This window comes from Ochotona curzoniae, unplaced genomic scaffold, assembly GCF_017591425.1.
Source record: "Ochotona curzoniae isolate NIBS_2020 unplaced genomic scaffold, NIBS_Ocur_1.0 contig_3255, whole genome shotgun sequence".
NCBI lineage: Eukaryota > Metazoa > Chordata > Mammalia > Lagomorpha > Ochotonidae > Ochotona > Ochotona curzoniae.
In genome coordinates, this window is record NW_024465777.1 from 2,800,041 (window position 1) to 2,819,956 (window position 19,916).

At 49.9% G+C, this 19,916-nt stretch overlaps 1 protein-coding gene and 1 pseudogene across 1 annotated transcript in view; one reads left to right on the top strand and one right to left on the bottom strand.

Annotated features, from left to right (window-relative positions):
• STPG1 (sperm tail PG-rich repeat containing 1) overlaps positions 1-15,730 on the bottom strand; it is a 43,824-nt gene extending 28,094 nt beyond the window's left edge. The window contains exons 1-2 of the mRNA XM_040979559.1: positions 15,615-15,730; positions 5,347-5,465 (exon numbers count right to left, since the gene is read on the bottom strand). Of these exons, the coding sequence (XP_040835493.1) occupies positions 5,347-5,465; positions 15,615-15,675 (180 nt within the window). The 5' untranslated portion in view covers positions 15,676-15,730. The remainder of the gene's footprint in view (positions 1-5,346; positions 5,466-15,614) is intronic.
• Positions 15,731-18,749: 3,019 nt separating this feature from the next.
• LOC121156145 lies at positions 18,750-19,058 on the top strand (annotated as a pseudogene).
• Positions 19,059-19,916: the final 858 nt, after the last annotated feature.

A 19,916-nucleotide genomic window follows, 5' to 3' on the forward strand; every position in this document is an offset into this window, starting at 1 on the left:
CTGGAATCTGAAGCCGGGTGGTCTGGCCAGGGAGCTGCTTCTCAGCCACAAACCCCCCTTAGCTCTCAGTGAGAGCACAGGACACTAGGGAAAGTTCAGAGCCCACTGGGCTCTGGACCAGGGATCCCCAGGCCCAGCTCTGCTGCTAACCTAGTGACCTAGAGCTAGCCACCTCTCTGTGTTCTTCTCTTAAAAAAAAAAAAAAAAGGTTTATTTACGTTTTAGTTGAAAGGCAGATTTACAGAGAGAAGGAGAGACAAAGAGCAACCTTCCATCACTCCCAGATGGCCACCTCGACAGGACCTGAGCCATGTCACAGTCCAGGTGACTCACACTTGGTGGATGAGTCCAGGCCTCTGAGATCTCCAGAAAACAAAAGCTAGGTTGTAACTGCTGGGAGCTTAGCCCAGGGCCACCCCTGGAAGCCAAAGACCCAAGTACCACTCAGCATAGCCCAGGGTGATAGACTCAGACCACTCTTAAGGATTCAAGTCCTGATTCAGCAGGCTTTGCCAGTGTTAGGAACAGGAGGGCTGCCACATTCACTTGACCTTGGGATAGGTTTACACGGCTGATGAAGAGGGGCAGGGAAGGGGCTGGACCTTCGCTGTCTTCCCCTCAACATGGATCTGGGCACTGGAAGGACTTCTTGTCTCAATGCCCAGAACCATGTGCACCTTCACCTACCCTGGGCATTCTAACCCTGCTGTCACAAATGCTGTCCAAATAATGCTTTCAGGCTTATCAAACCCGAAAGCGGGTCTGTGTAACAGTTTTCTGGCTTGGAAAGGCAGGCTCTGTCAGACCCCTTTGCCTGGCTACGGTACAGCTGGAAAGTTTGTGGGGAGCACCAATGAATGAGATGGGATGAGATGCAGGCAGAGAGCAATGGGGGACAGGTCTGACAGGGATGCTGAGCCCCACCATGGGCTAGCCCACCAGCAATGCTGTGCAAGGATCTGGAAGCAGCCATTTCCCTTCAGCAATGCCTACAGCTTGCGTGCCTCGGGACCATGTGTCCATCCACTCTGTTGACTTCATCCAGAGCTAGAAAGCCTTCACTGCTACTTAGAGTGGGGGGGGGGGGGCGGAAAGCATCAGCCAGGAGGCAGGGGAGCAGAGGTGGACATGTGTCGCCAGCCTGTGCTCCTGGCGGAGCAGAGGTGCCGTGGAGTCAGGCAACTCCTACCCATGCCCTCACTGTGTCAGCTTCCCAGAAGGCAGGGGACACTGTCCTAGAGAGGTCCTGGCCACCAAGGCCCTCCCTGTTCCACTGTTTGCTACAGAGCCTGGTTCCTTAGAAGCAGGAATAGGGGAAGCCACGCCCACCTTCTGGAAGCCTCACTTAAATGCCATTCTTGTCTATGAGAGTACCTGGGGGCCTTTGCTTTGGGGTCATTTTCCCCCTTAAATTTGGGGGTAGCCTGCTGGCAGCCACAGAGCCCTGGAGTGGGTACAGACAAAAATCCAATTTGAAAGCCATCAGTTGGCACCAACTGTGTGCCGAGGCCTATGCCAAGGGATAGCAGACCATATATTTTAGGGAGATGGTGGAAGGAGGCCCACCCGAAGTGGATGCAGGGCTCCGGGGTTTGGCGAGGGCTGCCCCCTTGGTCCATTTGGCAACAGTATGGGGTCTGCAAAGAACAGTGAGAGCTGCCAGGGTGCTTTCAGGTCACCATCATGCCAGCGTAGTGCTGAAAGGGGTACCCGGGGAGACCCTGGGAAAGCGTGTGGGAGCCAGCAGCTGCCGCCTGGGTTTGTCCTCATGTTAATAATGCCTTTGACCATGGTCGGGAAAGGACTTTACCCTTTTTCAACTCAGTTGCTTTTGGAAAGTAGGATAATGGTGGGGGTCAGCTCCTGGGGACTTCCGGGGAAGCACATGAGTGACTGAATGGAAAGGCCATAAGGGGAGCCTGGCGTGTGGTCAGCACTGACCGAGTGCTTGGCAGTGATGGAGCATGGCAGCAGATCCCTGACGAAGTGGGGAGAGGACACTAGAGAGCAGTCAAGCCTCCCAGGGCAGCAGGGGGGTGGGGAGAGGGGGCAGGAAGGTGTGGAATGGTTCACACACAGAGCTGAGGGGCCCCTTGTGGGATATCTGCCCATTGAGGCTCCCCGAGCCACAGGGTCCAGGGTCCAGCAGGTGAATCGGGCCACACCATGAGCTTTGTACATACACTCTGCTTGCACATGAAATATGCACCTGTAAGGCAGGGGCATGTTGCAAAGGGCACCAGGTCTTCATGCTAAGTGTGACTCGAAGTAAGTGCAAGGCTGCCACCCAGGTATGGGACAAGGCGTGAGGGCGGGCACCACTGTTGTCTCAGCAAGGGGCAGGGTGGCACCAGGGCCTTGAAGCCTGGTGTTCATTCTCAGTGCTTCACTGACATCCCCATGATGGCAAATAAGATCCTTCCCTCCTCGATGCCCATGTCCCTCTGGGAGCAGCCAAGCCACGGGCATGGTGTCAGAACAGGTACCGACTCTTACAACTCAGGTCGCCCCAGCCATGACATCATCCACATTTGATGTTCCAGACATGGAAACCCAAGCCCAGCAACAGCCAGTGGGTGGTCCAGAGGTCCACAGCTGGCACAGAATGCAGGGAGCCTAACCTTGGACCTCAGGCCCCTTCCAGAAAGCCCTGTATGGGTGAGTGAGAAATGCTTACGAGCACACAGGCGACCAATGGTGTCCTGCACAGGCTCACACTAACATGACCGTGTTTAGGAAGCCAGGGACGCGTTTCTGCACTGTTTCCATGTCAGCTGCTGCGCGTGGGCCTGGCTGCCTGCCTCCTTGGGTCCTTTGGTAATTAGCAACAGCCACTTTAAAAGGCTTTCAGAGACAAGGAGGCAGGTCTGGCACTCTCCTGCACAGTCGCTGCGAGAGACCTGCATGGCACCGTGTGTGGGGGGAGTACGCACAGTGCTAGGTGTATCTGCGTATGGGTAGGTGGTGTGAGTATCTGAGTGTGCATATACGTGTATACATGTGAGTTTTGCATGTGTGACAGTGTGTGGGTGTTTATAGGTGCATGAGAGAGTAGGGGAGTGTGTGTGTACATGTGTGTGGGAGATGATTTCTGTGGTAGCAAGTATTCTGGCATAGCAGGGAAAATCATTGCCTTTGGTGCTGGCATCCCATGCGGGCAATGGTTCCAGTTCCAGTTATTCCATTTTCAATCCAGCTCCCTGCTTGGGGTCTGGGAGAGCGGTAGAGGATGGCCAAAGTCCTTGGGCCCCTGCTCCCACGTGGGAGACCCAGAAGAAGCTCCCAGCAGCTGACTTCGAATTGACCCAGTTCTGGCTGCTATGGCCCTTTGGAGAGTGAACCAACAGATGGAAGATCTTTTTGTCTCTTCCTTTTACTCTCTCTATAATTCTATCTTTGAAATAAATAAATATATTTGTAAAACTTAAGTTAAAAAGTGTGCATTTATGTGTACATGAATATGAAGGTATGCATTTATCTGTGAGCGGGTGTTGGTTTCCCAGCTAGAAGCAAGAATCTTGAATGTTGCCACCAGGAAGAAGTGATGGCTATTTGAGAGAAAGTTGTGCTGACCCTGAACTGCATGGGTACCCTGGCACCTGCATCCTAAAGTTATGTCACAAGGTGCTCCCTGTGCTGACTAGAAGTTCAACTGAAGTGCTGACGTGCGGATGGAGACTTCACAGCGGGATCAGGCACGTTGGCACCGCCCCACAGAGCTGCCATCCTCCCCTGGCCCGGGCTGGGTTGGCCTCACCGGGGCCGGGTCATGAACATGCTGACTTTCAAAGGACAAATTTACGGCCTGCCAGGCCACAAAGGCAGGCGTGGTGTGCAGTGTGGAAAGAGCGAGAGGCTTTGGCGTGAGCCAGGCCTGGCTGAGGTCTAATTCTTTCAACATTGATTCAGTGAATACTTATTTGAGTCTCTCAGGTGCCAAGCCCTGGCTGTGTGACCTTGGGCGGGTCTCCCTGAGTCTCTAAGCCTCGGTTTCCTCTCCTGCTGTGTCCGATCCTCCACCTGCCCTCTTCCTAGGATTAGCGGTCGGACCCAGAGGGAGCTGCCCCGCAGCTGGGATCGGCAGGAAACGACAGCTATTATTGTCACTGCAGGTGTGGCTGCAGACACCTCAGAGGTGGACATCAGGTGTCACAACCCTGACCCGAGGGAAACTGGATAGAAAACAGGGAGAGGTGGCAAAACCCCAGAGGAGCCAGCACATCTTCATCGTCTCTGGGGGAACACTGTGAGCCATGAACAAGACGGGGGTGCCGGCTGCATTCTTGACTGTTTGCACTCTGGGACTCCCATGAGTTTCGGGGTAGAAGGAGCTTCACGCGCTCTCTTGCGGTCCCGTCATCAGGCCCAGGTTGGAGGAACCAGCCACACTCCCTCAACAATCCCACAGTGCTGGTCCATGAAGCCTGCACCTGCAGGTTCCTTCTTAGCCTGCTTGGCGAGACGAGGAATGAAAAGCCAGATCTTGGGGGCAGGAGTTGGGTCCAGCTTAACTGCTGCTTGCACGGGCCACATCCCAGACCAGAGCGCCTGGGTATGGATCCCAGCTCCAATTCTGACTTGAGTTTCCTGCTAACACGCACCCTGGGAGGCAACAGGTGATGAACTAAGTACTTGGGTCCCTGTCATTACAAGGTAGAGCCGGGTAGAGTTCAAGGCTCCTGGCTTTGGGGGCATTTAGGGAGTGAACCATGGAATGGAGAATCTCTGTCTGTCTCTCTCTTTCAAGTAAATAAAAACTAAAAAAAAAAAAACCAAAAACATGGTTAGAATTCAGCAAAGGGTAACTGATACTAAGAATGGTCTCTGGAATGGCTTGCTTCAATGAAAGGACTTGAACCCGGCAAGGTGGAGAGCACCTGTGTGTCGCTGCTGCCCCCTGTCGCCCATAAGGAGAAAGAGGCCTTACAAACTTTCAGAGAAGAGGCAGGAGAGGCAGGGAGGGCAAGCAGGCAAAGTGGGTGCAGTGATCCTAAACGCACGAGGCGAGCTTCTGGTAGCCAAAGAAAGGTGATTTTTCTCACGTAAGGAGGCAGGTAGGGGCACTTTTGCTAGATACACGTAGGATCTTTGGGATTCCCTTATAATTTGAAAAATCACATTTTATTTTTTAAAAGTTTAAGTTCAGTCTGATATTTTTGGCATCATACAACTGGCCGTTACTGCTTCCCTCTGGATTTCACATTTTTTTTTCCCATAATCGGCGCCTTAGGGAGAGAGTGCTGGGACTCCTCGGAGGACACTGCCCCCTACTGCTCAGAGAGAGACATGGCACAGCTCCCGTGGGCTAAAACAGACTCAAAGCTGCTCTAAGACTGCGTGGTTTACCTTTTTATGGTAGAATCTCCTGGCTTGACTATTAAATCCTTTCTTTTCTGACTCTGGAATTATTGATGTCTGTAACTTGTACGGAATGGAGGATTGCGTTGGATATGCCGCAGTGAAACCTAAACAACGGAAACAGAATGAAAACTTAGCAAAGAGCCTCAAACTGACCAGGACAGAGGACACGGGGTGTGTCCAGCAGTGTTGTCTTGCTGGACTAGACGAGAAACTTGCCTTTCCATTGGAAGTAAGCATTTCCCCCCACTTTACTGGCTTTCTCTCCTGGTAATGGTGGGTTCCCTCTCACCCCAGTTCTCTTACAAACAGACTTGGTCACACAGAATACGCGGAAGCAAGATTCCTGGGCAAGGAAGGCTACACAGCAGGGACCTTCTTGCCTGGCAGGAAGGAGAGAGTCTGGGAGAGCGGGCACAGCACACAGAGGCAGCCAAGTCAGACACCAGCCCGGCCCCCTCCGCACCCAGAGAGGGGCTTCGTCGCCTGCTGCCCCCGTGTGCAGCAGTAATCAGCCTGACCCCTTCACCTGCCAAGGTAGAAGCCGTTGGTTGCTCACCTGACTGGCTTTGCACTCATTCAGACTTATAACCTAACAAGCAAACCGTGCTGTCTTGAAAGTTCCAGAAACAGACCTACGGAACGCCACCTGAAATCGCTTGAATGTCACTCCGCTCCAGCCCCTGGGACCGGAGGCCTGGAGTCAGGGCTGCAAGGTGAGACAGCTGGCCCTCCTACCCGGCCCGAGGGTGCCATGCACCGGACCCTGTCCTCCTCCATGCCCCCATTCCTGCCGTCCCCTGGATCTGCCCTCTCTGTGCCCTTCCAGCCTCCCCTGACGTGGTCTGTGTGACACCAATGGCGGCTGCCTCCCGATCTCTCAGCTCACCGGCTTCCCTGAGCCCGGCAGCCTTGACCTCCCTCGTCTTTGGTGACACAGCAACAGGGTTACAAATCCCAAGGGAGTTGTTGTGTATAGAAAATCCAAGTCCTGTGAGCCTGGGTTGTGATGCATAAAGAAACAGGTGAGGGACAAACCCCAGCAGGAACAAACTCGGTGGTCGGCCGCATGCGCTGCCGGCCCTACCCACTGCTGGCTCCACTCCTTTGTAGCCAGGGAAGCCTGGGGTCAGTCGGGGTGCCTCCGGGGGTCCTGTGGAGAACCGGCTTTCACAGACCAGGAAATCAAGGCCGAGAAAGCCTGCCACAGCCGCCAAGTTCAAGGGCTGCCGATGGAACGCAGCCAGTGCAAGGAGGCGTGAGGCTCTGAGCTCCACCCTCCGAACCCCCACCCTAGCCCCACCCAGCCCCTGCCTGGGCTGCAGCACCCAACACTTGGATGGCCAGAGAGAGAATCCGGCCAGGTTCACCTGGCTGAGGATGAAGCCAGGAAAAGCAGCAGCAGGTGTTTTAGAAAATGGCTGGAGGGGCACTGTGAGGTGGCGGGTAAGCTGTTGCCTGCCATACTGGCATCCCATACGGGTGCCGGTTCGAAACCCGGCTCCTCCACTTCTGAGCCAGTTTCAATGCTACTATACCTGGGAAAACAGCACAGAATGGCCCAAGTGCTTGGGGACTTCACCCACGCAGGAGACCTGGTAAAAGTTCCTGGCTCCTGGCAAAGCCCCAGCTGTTGTGGCTGTTTGGGGAGTGAACTAGCGAATGGAAAATCTGTCACTTCCTCCTCTGTAACTCTGCCTTTCTAATAAAGATTTTAATGTTAAAAAAAAAAAAGAAAGCCCCTGGAGATGTCAACATCCACAAAAACCTACCTGAGTTTATTCACCTCACCCCTTACACCCCGCCCCCCTACACCCCGCCCCCCTACACCCCGCCCCTTACACCCCGCCCCCTACACCCCGCCCCCTACACCCCGCCCCTCTACACCCCGCCCCCTACATCCTGTCCCTTACACCCTAGCCCTACACCCACCCCTGACACCCCATCCCTTAGACCCCACCCTTGTACACCCCACTACACCCCGCCCCCTACATCCTGCCCCCATACACCCCACCCCTTACACTCCACCCCCATACACCTCACCCCAAGCCCCACCCACCCCCACCGTCTAGGCGGCAGGCAGGTAGCTGTGGTGTTTTTGCTTTTAGGGGGTCCTGCAGCCATTCAAGCAGCTGCCAGGACTCCCAGCTTTGGTTTCTAAAGGCCCAGAGAGCAAAGGGTGAAGGCTTACAGGGGAAGCAGTAAAGAAAAGAATGGTGTTGTCCTTACCAGAAGGAAAAGGGGAAGGGAATGGTCATCCTGGACCAAGAAGCTGTTGAGCCCCAGCTGCTGAGAGACGGCCTGCAGGGTTCACACCTTCCCCCCACCCCACCCTGCCCAGTGACCCAGAATATAAACTCACTCCAGTGACTTTCCTCCTACTGCCAGCCAAAAACATTCAAAATGAGGCAAATGCCAGAACCGGGTCAGGTGAAGGACATCAGGGCCCAGTGGTCAGGGCCCTGAGAGGAGGGAAAGGCAGCAGAGGAGAGGCTGTGGGGAGTCGGTCGCAGCCTCCACCCCGAGAGCATTTTCAGACTTCAGCCCTGGGTCAGGGTGTGGGGGCAATCCAAGCAGCCATGTTCCCCTTGTGGATCTGGGACCCAGAAAGACCAAAGGGGCAGAGCCCAAGCAGAGGCCTTAGAGGAGCAGCTCAGCACTGCCCCCTCCCGGACATCCGAGCATCAGCAGCAGGTGCATGTGGGAGGAAGCCCAGAGGCTGGAGCTGAGCTGCCTAAACACACTCAAGTGCAGGACACCTGAGGCTTTAGGAAGCGGGGCCTGGCATAGCTCCTGTTCCTCTGGATCACAGCACAGGGTCTCATACTCTGCGGATCACAGGGTACAAAGAAAGGTTCTACCCCAGACCTGGGGCCATGGTACCCCAGACCTGGTACTATTCTGGTTCTGGCTAACAGGGCTGTAGAGCAAAATCTGCAAAGGTCAAACTGTCCCCCAAATAATTAAGCACAATACTGTTTATATGGGACTACACAACGGCGCATCCAGAAGGCCAAATATACATGCTGGTAAACAGGAAAATATGTATTAAAAGTTAGGAGAAAAGAAACTAAAGAAATGAGAAAGATGACATCATTACTGAGCTAGACAATTCTGGCTGCTCTTCCACCTGTGCTGCTGCGTTGAAGATGTTAAAGAATGAGATGCAAAAAAAAAAAAAAATTCCAAAAGGGATCCAAATCAGGCTTCCAGATGTGAGAACTCAGATATCTGAGATGAAAAACCCATGAAGTTGGGGGGTGGGCGTTTAGTTAGGATGCTGGTGTCCCCCACCACAGTGCCTGGTCTGACTTATGTATCCAGTTCCTGACTCCAGCTTCCAGGGAGCTGGTGGGTGATGGCTCCCTGCCACCCACAGGGCGAACCAGGCTGCTGGGTTCAATCCTGACCCAGCCCCACACGTTGCAGGCTTCCAGGAACAGCGGATGGGAGTTCTCTTTCTGACTCTAGGCTAGATTTATATTTTTATCAGATTATAGAGGAGCAAGAGATCAAATGCTGGAAGAACAAAGACTAATGAATTTGAAGACGTGGAAACTATTCAAAAACAACAGGATTGCAAAACAGAATGTCAGTGATCTATGCGGTGACCTCAGAGAGCCTGCTACACGTGCACCCAGACTCTTCCAGAAATGAATATGGGAAGAAGGAAAATAGGAGGAGCAGGCCCAGAAAACAAATGACAAAAAAATTTTGCAAATTGGATAAAAACTATAAATGCACAGACCCAAGAAAGTCAATGAACCTCAAGCATGAGGAACATGAAGCAAACCACAGAGACACATTGTACCTAAACTGCTTTTTAAAATGATGAAAAGGAGGTTTTTTTGGCCAGCACAGGTGCAAACAGCCAGAAGGCAAGGCTCCCTTGGGTGGAGGGAGGCCCTGGGCAGCCCAGGTGCCAATAGCAAAGCCCTCAGGCCACCCAATGGCACACTCTAGTGAATTGGCGGGTGGGCTTACAGGGGTCCTGGGGCATAGAGCAGGTTGGGGGCAAGCAGGGACCTGAGGGTTGGTGTCCAGGTGAGGAATGACTACTGAGGGACTTCCATAGACAAGGCCAATATTTGCAGGTAAGCGAGGGGGGGTGAGACTGAGTGGTTTGAAGGAGAGAATGGGATGGTCATTAAGGGTCAGACCGAAGTACCAGCATGTGTGGGAGATCTGAGCTGGGGTAGTTAACATCCCCTGCTGGTACTCATGAGAGCCAGGGTGGCTGCAGAACAAGCTAGACTAGGTCTCAGCTCCTGCGGAACCATGTGAGAGCTGTGTCTTGGCATGGGCCGGGTATGGCTGGGCTGTAACAAGAGTAACAGCTGGAATGAGTATGGGCCGGCTGGACAACAACACTGTCCTGCCAGGACAAGAGGCACACTAAGTCCACGTGGGCCACGGACCCATCAGTGTGTGCGAGGAGTGCCTGCAGTTGAGTGCAACAACCAAGGCAAGTTGCAGCCCAGACCATGCCAGGTTATTGTACCCAACAGCTTATATGTGAGTCAGACTGAGCCAGTTCATAACATCCACTGGCAGATCTGAGAACCAGGATGGGGTACGGGATGGGCCAGGTTGGACCTCAATTCCAGCCAGTCCACATTCAGGCCAGGACTAGCCACTGGCTGGGCTGGGTTAGGCTGCATCACCCAGCAGCAGGAGCTAGAAATGGGAGCAGGCTGGACTGAGCCAGGCTGCAAAACCCATTGGTGGATGCCAAGGTAAGCCATGCCAGTCTGAGCATGGTGGGTGCCAGGTCTGTGAGCCCCAGGTGTGGGGTGTTCAGTGGGGTCTGGGTCACCTGGTCTGGATCCTTGGGCCCAACTGCAAGGTGGGTATCAGGTCCATGAGTCCCAGGGGCGGGAGGTCTGGTGAGCCCCTGGTTGCTAGGCCTGGGTCTTTGGGCCTGCCTGTGCAGTGGGTGCCAGGTCCGTGAGTCCTGGAGACTGGGGCTCTTGGGCCTGCCTGCACAGTGGGTGCCAGGTCTGTGAGCCTGGGGGCAGAGCTCTACAGAGCCCAGGTCACCTGGCCCTGGCTCCTGGGTCCACCTGCAAGAATTGGTCCTCCTCAGTGGAAAAGGCAGAATGATGGATAGCAGGCCCTGATGCACATGGAGGATATGGTAGCCCACTGGGACCTGCAGAGGACATTTGGTACCATAGCAGAGGAGGAAGACAGAACAACTTGGACAACTACCCCAGCTAAACAATAGCAAAAATCTAGTAGAATGGAGACTGTAAGGTCGACTATGCCAGCCGATGAACATTGGGAGGGCTGCCTCATCCTTGGATTGGCCAGATCAACAGCATTCCAGAACTATCTGAACAGAACTCTCAGAGTGTGCACCTCATAGGGACCCTGGGCTGATATTGGGTGCCTTTGCCCTGGTACTGGGGCAGTTGGGAGGCTGGGCAAGGCTCATTCCATTATCTCTTCCTTCCCCTAGAAACAAGAAGAAGAAGTAGAAAATTTGTAAACAATTATCACACCCACTTTTCCATAACCCTTGATCCTTCCCACCCTGATCAACTATGTAAACATCATCAAAAATAAAATGACAGAAAGGAAATCTTAAAGCCGGGCTATGAGGACACATTCTGTACCAAGAAACAAAGGCACAGTGGGTTACTGCTGGAAACAGTCCTGATCCCGGCAGGAGATCTCAGCCCATATCTACAGCCCACATCCAAGTGCTGGGTTCAATAACTGCCTCTAGATCCTGACTCCACGTCAGTGCAGTCTGTGGCAGGCAGTGCTGACAGCTCAAACGACTGGGTCCTGCACCTGCACGGGAGAGCTGAATTACGAGCTCCTGACTTTGGTCCAGGCTGACCCACTGGGGAGAGAAGTAGTAGTTGGAAGGTCTGTTTGTCTCTCTCTCTTTTTTTTTAACAATGATTTATTTATTTATTTATTTATTTATTTATTTATTTATTTTTGAAAGGCAGTGTTACAGAGAGGGAGGGAGACAGAGAGATTTTCCATGTGCTGAACCACTTCCCAAACGGTTCCAACATCTAAGGCTGGGCCAGGCTGAAGCCAGGATGTTCGTCAGGTTTCCCACATGGGTGGCAGGGGCCCAAGCACTTGGGCCATCTGCCACTGCCTTTCCAGACACAATAGCTGGGAGCTGGATTAGAAGTGGAGCAGCTGGAAGTCTCTCTCTCTCTCTCAAAACGGCACCCATATGGGTTGCTGGCCACAGGCAACAGCTTAATCCATTACGCCACAATACAGATGCCCTCTCTCTGCCTCTCCTATAAATAAATAAAACATTTTGAAAGACACACAAAACACAGGTGGTGGGCCAAAGTCTGCCAACCCTTTCTTTAGAGTAAGCACTAGAAAAACAGTACAAAGAGTTAGTAAGCTAACAAAAAAAGATAAAGTGAAAGCATAAAACATACACAACACAAAATACAAGAGAAGTAAATAAAGAGCAGATGGACAAATAGTGAGCAAACCACAGAGTGATGGATTTAAGCTTACACACCAATAACCGCATGAAATGCAAACAACCTAAATAGCCCAACTAAGTGATTGCCAGGATGGAGGAGAGAAATCCAATTAGATGTCGCCTGCAAGAAATGTGCTTTAAAGATCAACTCAGAGATAAGTTGAAAGTAAACAAGCTAAAATGAAAAGATTTACTGTACTAATAATAATCAAAAGAAAGCTAGATGTTACTATCAAGCTATGCAGATTTCAGGGCAAAAAAAAAATTATGTGCAATGAAGAGGATTATTATAAGGGTTCAAGTTCTCAGGCTAATCCTCTGCCTGTGGTGCTGGCATCCCATATGGACCCTGGTTCAAGTCCCGGCTGCTCCACTTCCCAGCCTATGGCCTAGAAAAGCAGCAGAGCATGGCCCAAGTCCTTGAGCCCTTGCACCCACATGGGAGACCTCGGGGGAAGCTCCAGGCTCCTGGCTTCAGACAGGCACCTCTCCAGCCATTGCAGCCATTTGGGGAGTGAGCCAGCAGATGGAAGATATCTCTATCTCTCTCCATCTCTTCTTAGTAATTCTGAGTTTCAAGCAAAATAAATAACTTTAAAAAAATGTTTTTAAAGAATCCTAAATGCTATTGTACCCAATAACATGAGATTCAAATATGTAGGGAACAAAAAAGGGAAAAAAAAATGATAGAACCACAAGAAAGAGAAAATTCCACAATTTCAATTGCTCCCTCAGTAATTAAAACAAATACAGCAAAAATCAAGCAAGCCCATCACCTAAATTGACCTAACTAATATGGACAGGACACTCATCAATTCCACATAAATCCAGTTCATTCTATGAGATCAGCATTAATCTGATAGCAAAACCAGACAAAGTCGTTATAAAAGGGGGGAAAAGTCACAGATCAACAACTTCCCTAAACATAAATACAGAAATTCTTTTGAAACAAAAAGTCAGTGAAGCAAACCCAACATGTAGAAGAGGTGGCCCGTCATCAACTGGGATCCTACTGATGCAGGCAGCTCAGCCCTTGCAAACCCACAGAGCTCATCATGCTGACATTGAAAGACACCCAGTGGAGCTGTGCTGTGTACTCATCTTGCTCAGGCTCCTTTTGCTTAGCATGCTCATTTTGAGATTCCTCTGTGTTACAGGGATGCCAACACTCCCTTTTAAATTTTGTATTCCTGGAGAGCACTCTATAAAAACGTGACAACTATTTTTGCATTACGGATGAAAGTTTGGGTTGTTGCCAGTTTAAAGACACAGCAAAGCTGCCCTGGGCGTTTGACCACAGGTCTTCGCGTGGACCTGAATGGTCATTATTCCAGGAGTGGATTATCTAGATCACACACTCAACTTGGCCAGAAACCGTCTTCTTAAGCTGCTGCCCCTCTGTGCCTTCCTTCCCACTACACACGTGTGAGTATTCCTGTTACTTGCCATGCCCATTAGCACTTTACAGTGATGCCGTTTGCTTTTTTTTTTTTTAAAGAATAATTTTAGTTTTATAAGAAAGGCAGAGTTAGAGAGAGAAGGAGAGACAAAGACAGAGATCTTCCATCTGCTGGTTCACTCGCAAAACAATCACAATGGCTGGAGCTGGGCAGGTTCAAAACTGGTAGCCAGAAGCTTCCTCCAAGTCTCCCATGTGCGTGCAGGAGCCTGGGGACCTGAGCCATCCTCCACTGCTTTCCCAGGCCATAAGCAGAGTGCTGGGTTAGAAGTGGAGCCACCAGGGCCCAGTATGGTAGCCTAGTGGCTAAAGTACTTACCTTGCATGCGCTGGGATCTCATATGGATGCCAGTTCATGTTCTGGCTGTTTCACTTCCCATCTAGCTCTCTGCTTATGGCCTGGAAAAGCAGTGAAGGGTGCCCCAAAGCCTTGGGACCCTGCACCCACATAGGAGATATGGAGAAGGCTCCTGACTCTGGGCTCCTGGTTCCTGGCTTTGGATCGGCTCAACTCTGGCCATTGTGGCCACCTGGGGAGTGAATCAGCAGACGGATCTTTCTGTCTTTCCTTCTCTCTCTGTATATCTGCCTTTGCATTAAAAAAAAAAAAAAGTGGAGCCACCAGAACTTGAATAAGCACCCAAAGGGATGCCAGCACCATGGGGCAGAGGGTTAGTGTGCTAGCCATTGTGCTAGTCCCATCTTTTTTTAAATTCCAGCCATCCCACCAGGCAGGTAACAGTATCTTGCTGCTGTTTAAATCTATATTTTCCTAATGATAGCAAGTCTTCACATCTATTTGCCACCTGTATACTATTTTGGGGGTAAAATATGTTTATTAGAGGAAAAAAACTAGTAATTAGAGAAAAAACACGTCATAAAATATAATATCCTTTTATGATTAAAAAAAAAACAATCTTAGCAGCGTAGTAACAGAGAATGTGTTGTTAATGCAATCCAAAGTAGCACTAGCGAACGCCTTTAGCAAACATGGTGTTGAAGAGTGGAAATATTGAAAACTTTCCAAAATCAGGAAATGAAAGTAGCCAAGCTGCCATCACCCTTCTATTCCACATTGTCCTGAAGGTCTTAACCTTCACAGAAGTCAGGACAAAAACATTAAAAATATATGAATCAGAAAGGAAGAAATAAGGTCACCATTATTTACAGGTGACAATTTGTATGGTGATATTTTTCGAAAGATCTTATTTATGTAAAAAAAAAAAAGTAGTAGTTGAACTTGGCAAGGTGATTAGACTCAAGGTCAATATGGAAAAATCTATTTTATTTTTTATTTCTATAACCAGAACTAAAATTTCAGTTGAGACGTTTTTTTTGTTTGTTTGTTTTTACAAAACTGGCACGCACAAGTAAAAAGGCCTGAGAGGCAAGAATGCATATTGTAAGACTTGATTTATACAAAGCTTGAAAGTGCTGCCAGCTGCTAACAGCCTCTACACTGTGGGCAGATCACATCTGGGAAGGGCGCCAAGGATGCTGTGAACAGACATCGTGTGTCTTGGCCTGAGAGATGACTCCACGGGAGATGCTCTCTTCGTATTTATTAATGCCAAGTTACAGCTTTGTATTCCCAGAGTAAGGGAATATTTGGGCAGATTGGAGGAGGTTAGGAGGAGGTTTGCCTATGGGTGGGTCGCCCATGGGGGCAGTGATAATGGCTCAGGAAGGAGAAGCAGAGGAGCCTAGGAGATCTCCTAGCCAGATATCCCAGCTCAGCAAGGGTTGCTTAGCCCAGAAGGTACCACACACAACATCAAAGGGAGCAAATGAGTGGGGACCACGGACATATCAGGACCTCTGCCTCCCTGTTACTCTCCTCTTTTCAATGGGCAAGATTCAAGCCTGGGACAAGCCCGGGGAGACAGGGTTTGAGCTGATGACAGCCGGGGCTACACTTTGCATCAACTCAGGTTGGGGACTTGCTGGCCGAACTTGAGCTGAGTTTAGTAAGTCAAGGACACAAGGTTTTTCTCTCTCTCTCTCCAACACACACATATACACACACACATATGCACACCTGTGCCTCTCAGTGCTGGCTGAGACTCAAGCTACACATTTGGAGAGAACAAGGCTACTTTTCTGTTGTTGAAGTCTTTTTTAGAGTTTCTTCCTAATCGGCCCAGAACTAGCAGGGCCCTCACGCCATCTACCCAGCTTCCCCACAGCCTGGCCTTGTGGATGCAATCCAGGATTTACTCTGTGATCCCTTCCTCCCTCAACCCCCTGCCACAGACCACAATGAGCATCCGCCGGGCCAATCTCTCTCCAGCCCACTGAGACACCTGCTGTGTAAGCTCACACGACCTTTCTGTATTTTGCTGGCAAAGCGGCCACGGCGTCTGTCTTTCTGCTCAGGCTTGTCCATGTCTGCAGAATTCTGCGATGCATCCCATGTGCTGGATGCAAACCTCTATCGCATGTTCTTCTAAGCACCTGGAAAAGCAAAATAACACATGTGTAGGGACCCTTTCACAACACTGTGAATGATTATCATTGGGATCTGTTCCGTCTGCGGGACGGGCTAGAATCCTATGGGTGGAGATGACACTGACCAAGTCCTGTGAGCCCCACATCCCCAGCACAGCTGCTGGCAGCAGTAGGAACTCCGTACAAGTTCATGGTGGCTGTGATTACAGAGTAACCACAGCCATGGCTTTTATTTGCATTGTATCAATCTAATTCTACTGGGATATAATTTACACACAATAAAGTCCATCAATGTTAAGTGTCTAGTTGGAAGTGAAGGTCCATGTTTACAGCTGTGTTAAATAACCAATACATACTTAAGTCTCACGCCCCAAAGTTGAATGCGTCCCTCTGCAGTCAGTGTCCTCCTGACCTCATCTCTAATGGTCACTATGATCTCTTACAACAGGCACCTCTTCATCTTGTCCCATAAATGCACTCATATAGGATGTGCTATTTTGTGTCTGTTCTCCGCCCTCCCACCCCCACTACACACACACACACACACACACACACACACACACCAGAAAGCTTTTGGAGTTTTCCAGATTGCTACATGTATCAGCTCGCTCCCATTGCTCCAGACCTTCACCCACTCGTGTTTACTTGATCTTGCTACTTTTAGGCATTCTGGTGACTGCACAGTGGTATCCCACGGTCATTGTAGCTTGCATGTTTTCATTAGCTGATTCAACTTCTTTGGTGACATGTGCTCAGATGTTGTGTATTTTATTTTTAAGATTTATTTTTATTGGAAAGGCAGATATACAAACAGAAGGAAACAGAGACATCTTCCATTTGCTGGCTCATTCCCTAAGTGGCCACAAAGGCCAGAGCTGAGCTTAATAGAATCCAGGAACCAGAAACTTCTGGTCATCCACACAGGCACAGGGTTTTGGACCATTCTCCGCTGCTTTCTCAGTGCATAAGCAGAGAGTTAAATGGAAAGAGGAGCAGCCAGAACATAAACCAACACCCACATGAGATGGTGGCACTTGGAAGCAGAGGATTAGCGAATTGAGCCATTCTAACAACCCCTTGTGCATTCTTTTAAGCAATTGGGTTTAGATGACTGATGGCTTGTAGTGTTTTGGTTTGTTTTTTAATATTTAATTTTTTAAATGTTATTTTTATTGGAAAGGCAGATTTACAGAGAGAAGATGACACCGATAAAAAGATCTGTCTGCTGGTTTACTCCCCAAGTGGCCGCAGTAGCTGGAGCTGAGCAGATCCAAAGCCAGGAGTCACTAACTTCTTCTGGGCTTCCCACGCAGGTGCAGGTTCTGCCAAGGCTTTGGGCGATCCTCTGCTGCTCTCCTGGGCCACCAGCAGGGAGTGAGATGGTATATGGAGCAGCTGAGACATAAACCAGCACCCATATGAGATAGCGGTGCTTGGAGGCAGAGGATTAGCTAATTAGCCACTGTACCAGTCCTTAGTGCATTGCTTCAAGTTATTGGGTTTAGATGACTGCTGGGTTGGAACAGTTCTTATATTTGGGATTCAAGCCCTTTATCAAACACATGCATTGTAAATGGGAGTGTTCTTCAAAAAGTTTTGGGGAAAATGACATAAAAAAGGCAAGTTCAGCCGAGAGAATCAAGATGGCGGAATATGGTAAGGACATATTTAAATGGATAGAGAAAGTTTAACCAGTATGAAGCAGAGAGGGCACATTCCAGGAAATAGGAGAGGACAGAATAGTAGAGGGGTACCTGGAGACTGACAATGGTGTAGTGATATCCCAGTAGCATTCAGCAAATGGTGACCTGAACTCCACCAGCAACCAAGTGGGAAGGGACTTTCACTGGGAGCTCAGGAGATAAACCCAGACAATGAACTGCCTGTCCTGCTGGTCTGTTTGATTTGACCAGGAGCAGAGACAGAGCAGCAGATCTCAGACGGGGAGTGTGGAAACAGGGTGGATTTCACAGCCCCATCCTCCTCCTAGAGCCAAATTGGGGGCCATTTTGTGCAATGAGGAAAAGGCAAGGGAAAGGACTGAATATATGCTGAACTGGGAGTGAACTCATTTCTGACTCAGCAAGCTGCAACAGTGTGGCATCCTACAGGTTCCACCCAAGATAGGTCCAGGTAGCCCTCAGATCTGATGGCCAGCAGATCAAGAACTCTAGTAGTGGCAAGTCAGGCACCATTTTGTATAGTGTGGCAAAGAATTTAAGACTGCAGGGGACAACAGTGAGCTGTGCATGCACTGAGCAAGGGGTGAACTCACTGAGCTCAGTGCATTGCACTGGTCCCACAGGAAAATAATACCAACTATGGCATTGTGTCGGTCAAAACAGGTCCTTGTGGCCCTCAGACCTAACAACCAACAGGTTCCAGCAAGATCAGCACCAACAACAACCTAGCTAGATAGGACTCCTACTGTTTCCCTAATCCTGGGACTTGTTCCAACTGGATGTGGGAGAAAGGTTGTACAGAACACGGTGCAGCCTCAGCAGTGTCACAGGAGGTGGAGAGTGGTGAGCCAGGAGCTGGGGCTGTGGAGACCATGGTGGAAATCTAACATAAGTATCCAGACCTGGAACTCACTGGAGAGAGTGGCACAACTGACTGCAAACAAAGAGCCGTGTACCAACTGCAATAAGTAAAATCGAACTGTAGACCTGTGGGTGACACGGTTAGAAACCTGCCCCAAGGAGAAGATTCTGATAACCAGAAGTGCAATGACCAACAGCAAAAGAACATACAAAGTCAAAATGAATATTACGGAAGACCCCCCTACAAAGGAGCAAAACCCTATGCCAACTCCAGAGTTAACTGAGGAAGACAGAGAAAATGGGGGATACAGAATTCAATACACTTGTTATAAAACTTATCAACAACAAGAAGCACGTAAAGCAGGCGCTTAAGGAATTTAAGGAATATATCACACTGGAAATGAATCAAATGAAAGCTGATACATCAGGAATTAAGAATACAGTGGAGCGAGACCGGGGCTGCGCGACCATGACGAAGTTAGCGCAGTGGCTCTGGGGACTGGTGCTGCTGGGCTGCACCTGGCTGGCTCTGACCAACCGAAGCCCTGGGCCTGGAGCTGCCGCCTTCCCTCCAGGAGCTTCCGCCCTCCCTCCAGGAGCTGCTCTGGCCCCTGTCCGCCTACTTGCTCTTGCTCGTGTCTGCCGGCTGCTAGCTCTGGGCTTGGTGGGTTACCGCCTGGCTACCTTTCACAACTGCGAGGACGTGGCGGGAGAGGGGCACAGTCACATCCTGGAGGCCCGAGCTGACTTGGCACTGCGCTTGGGACTGCGCTTCTGATGCCCAACGTCCAGCCCATCCCGTCCCCGGGGTCCAGGCCATGCCCCCATGAAACAGCAGCTTATTTTCTTTAAAAAAAAAAAAAAGGAAGAAAGAATCTCAGAATTAGAAGATATTTCCTGTCACCAGGGGGAAACAAAAAGCTGGAAGCAGAGCTGGGATCAGGCCAAAACAAGTATTCAAGAATTGAAAGATACTATTAAAAGGCCTAATTTAAGAGTTATGGGAGTCCCAGAAGGTGCAGAAAAAGATACTGGGATTAAATGTGTAGTCAATTAAATAATAAGGGAAAATTTCTCTAATCTGGAGAATTGGGAAACAACATCCAGGAGGGGCACAGAACTCCCAACAGGATTCACCAAAAGCGATCTTCACCACGACACATGATAATCAAGCTCTCTTCAATAGAACATAAGGAAAAGATCCTTAAATGTACACGTGAAAAAAATTAATTGACATATAAAGGAATGCCAATTAAACTCACAGGAGATCTCTCACAGGAAACTCTACAGGCAGGAAGAGAATGGAGTGACACATTCCAGATTCTAAAAGCAAAAAATTTTCGGCCCAGGATTACATATCCAGCAAAGTTTTCTTTTGTCTTTGAAAATGAAATAAAATTCTTCCACTGTAAAGAAAGTTCAAGAATTTGCCTCTTTCAGACCTGCCCGACAAATGATAAAGATATTCTCTTGACAGAGAAGAGGAATAGCGCCCACCAAAACCAAAGGCAAATATGAAGAACATCCCAGTAAAATGACAACAGAAGACTAAATTAACGAACAACCCATTGCTAAAAAGACAGGACCAAAGTACCACCCATTCATATTAACCCTGAATGTAAATGGCTTAAACTCA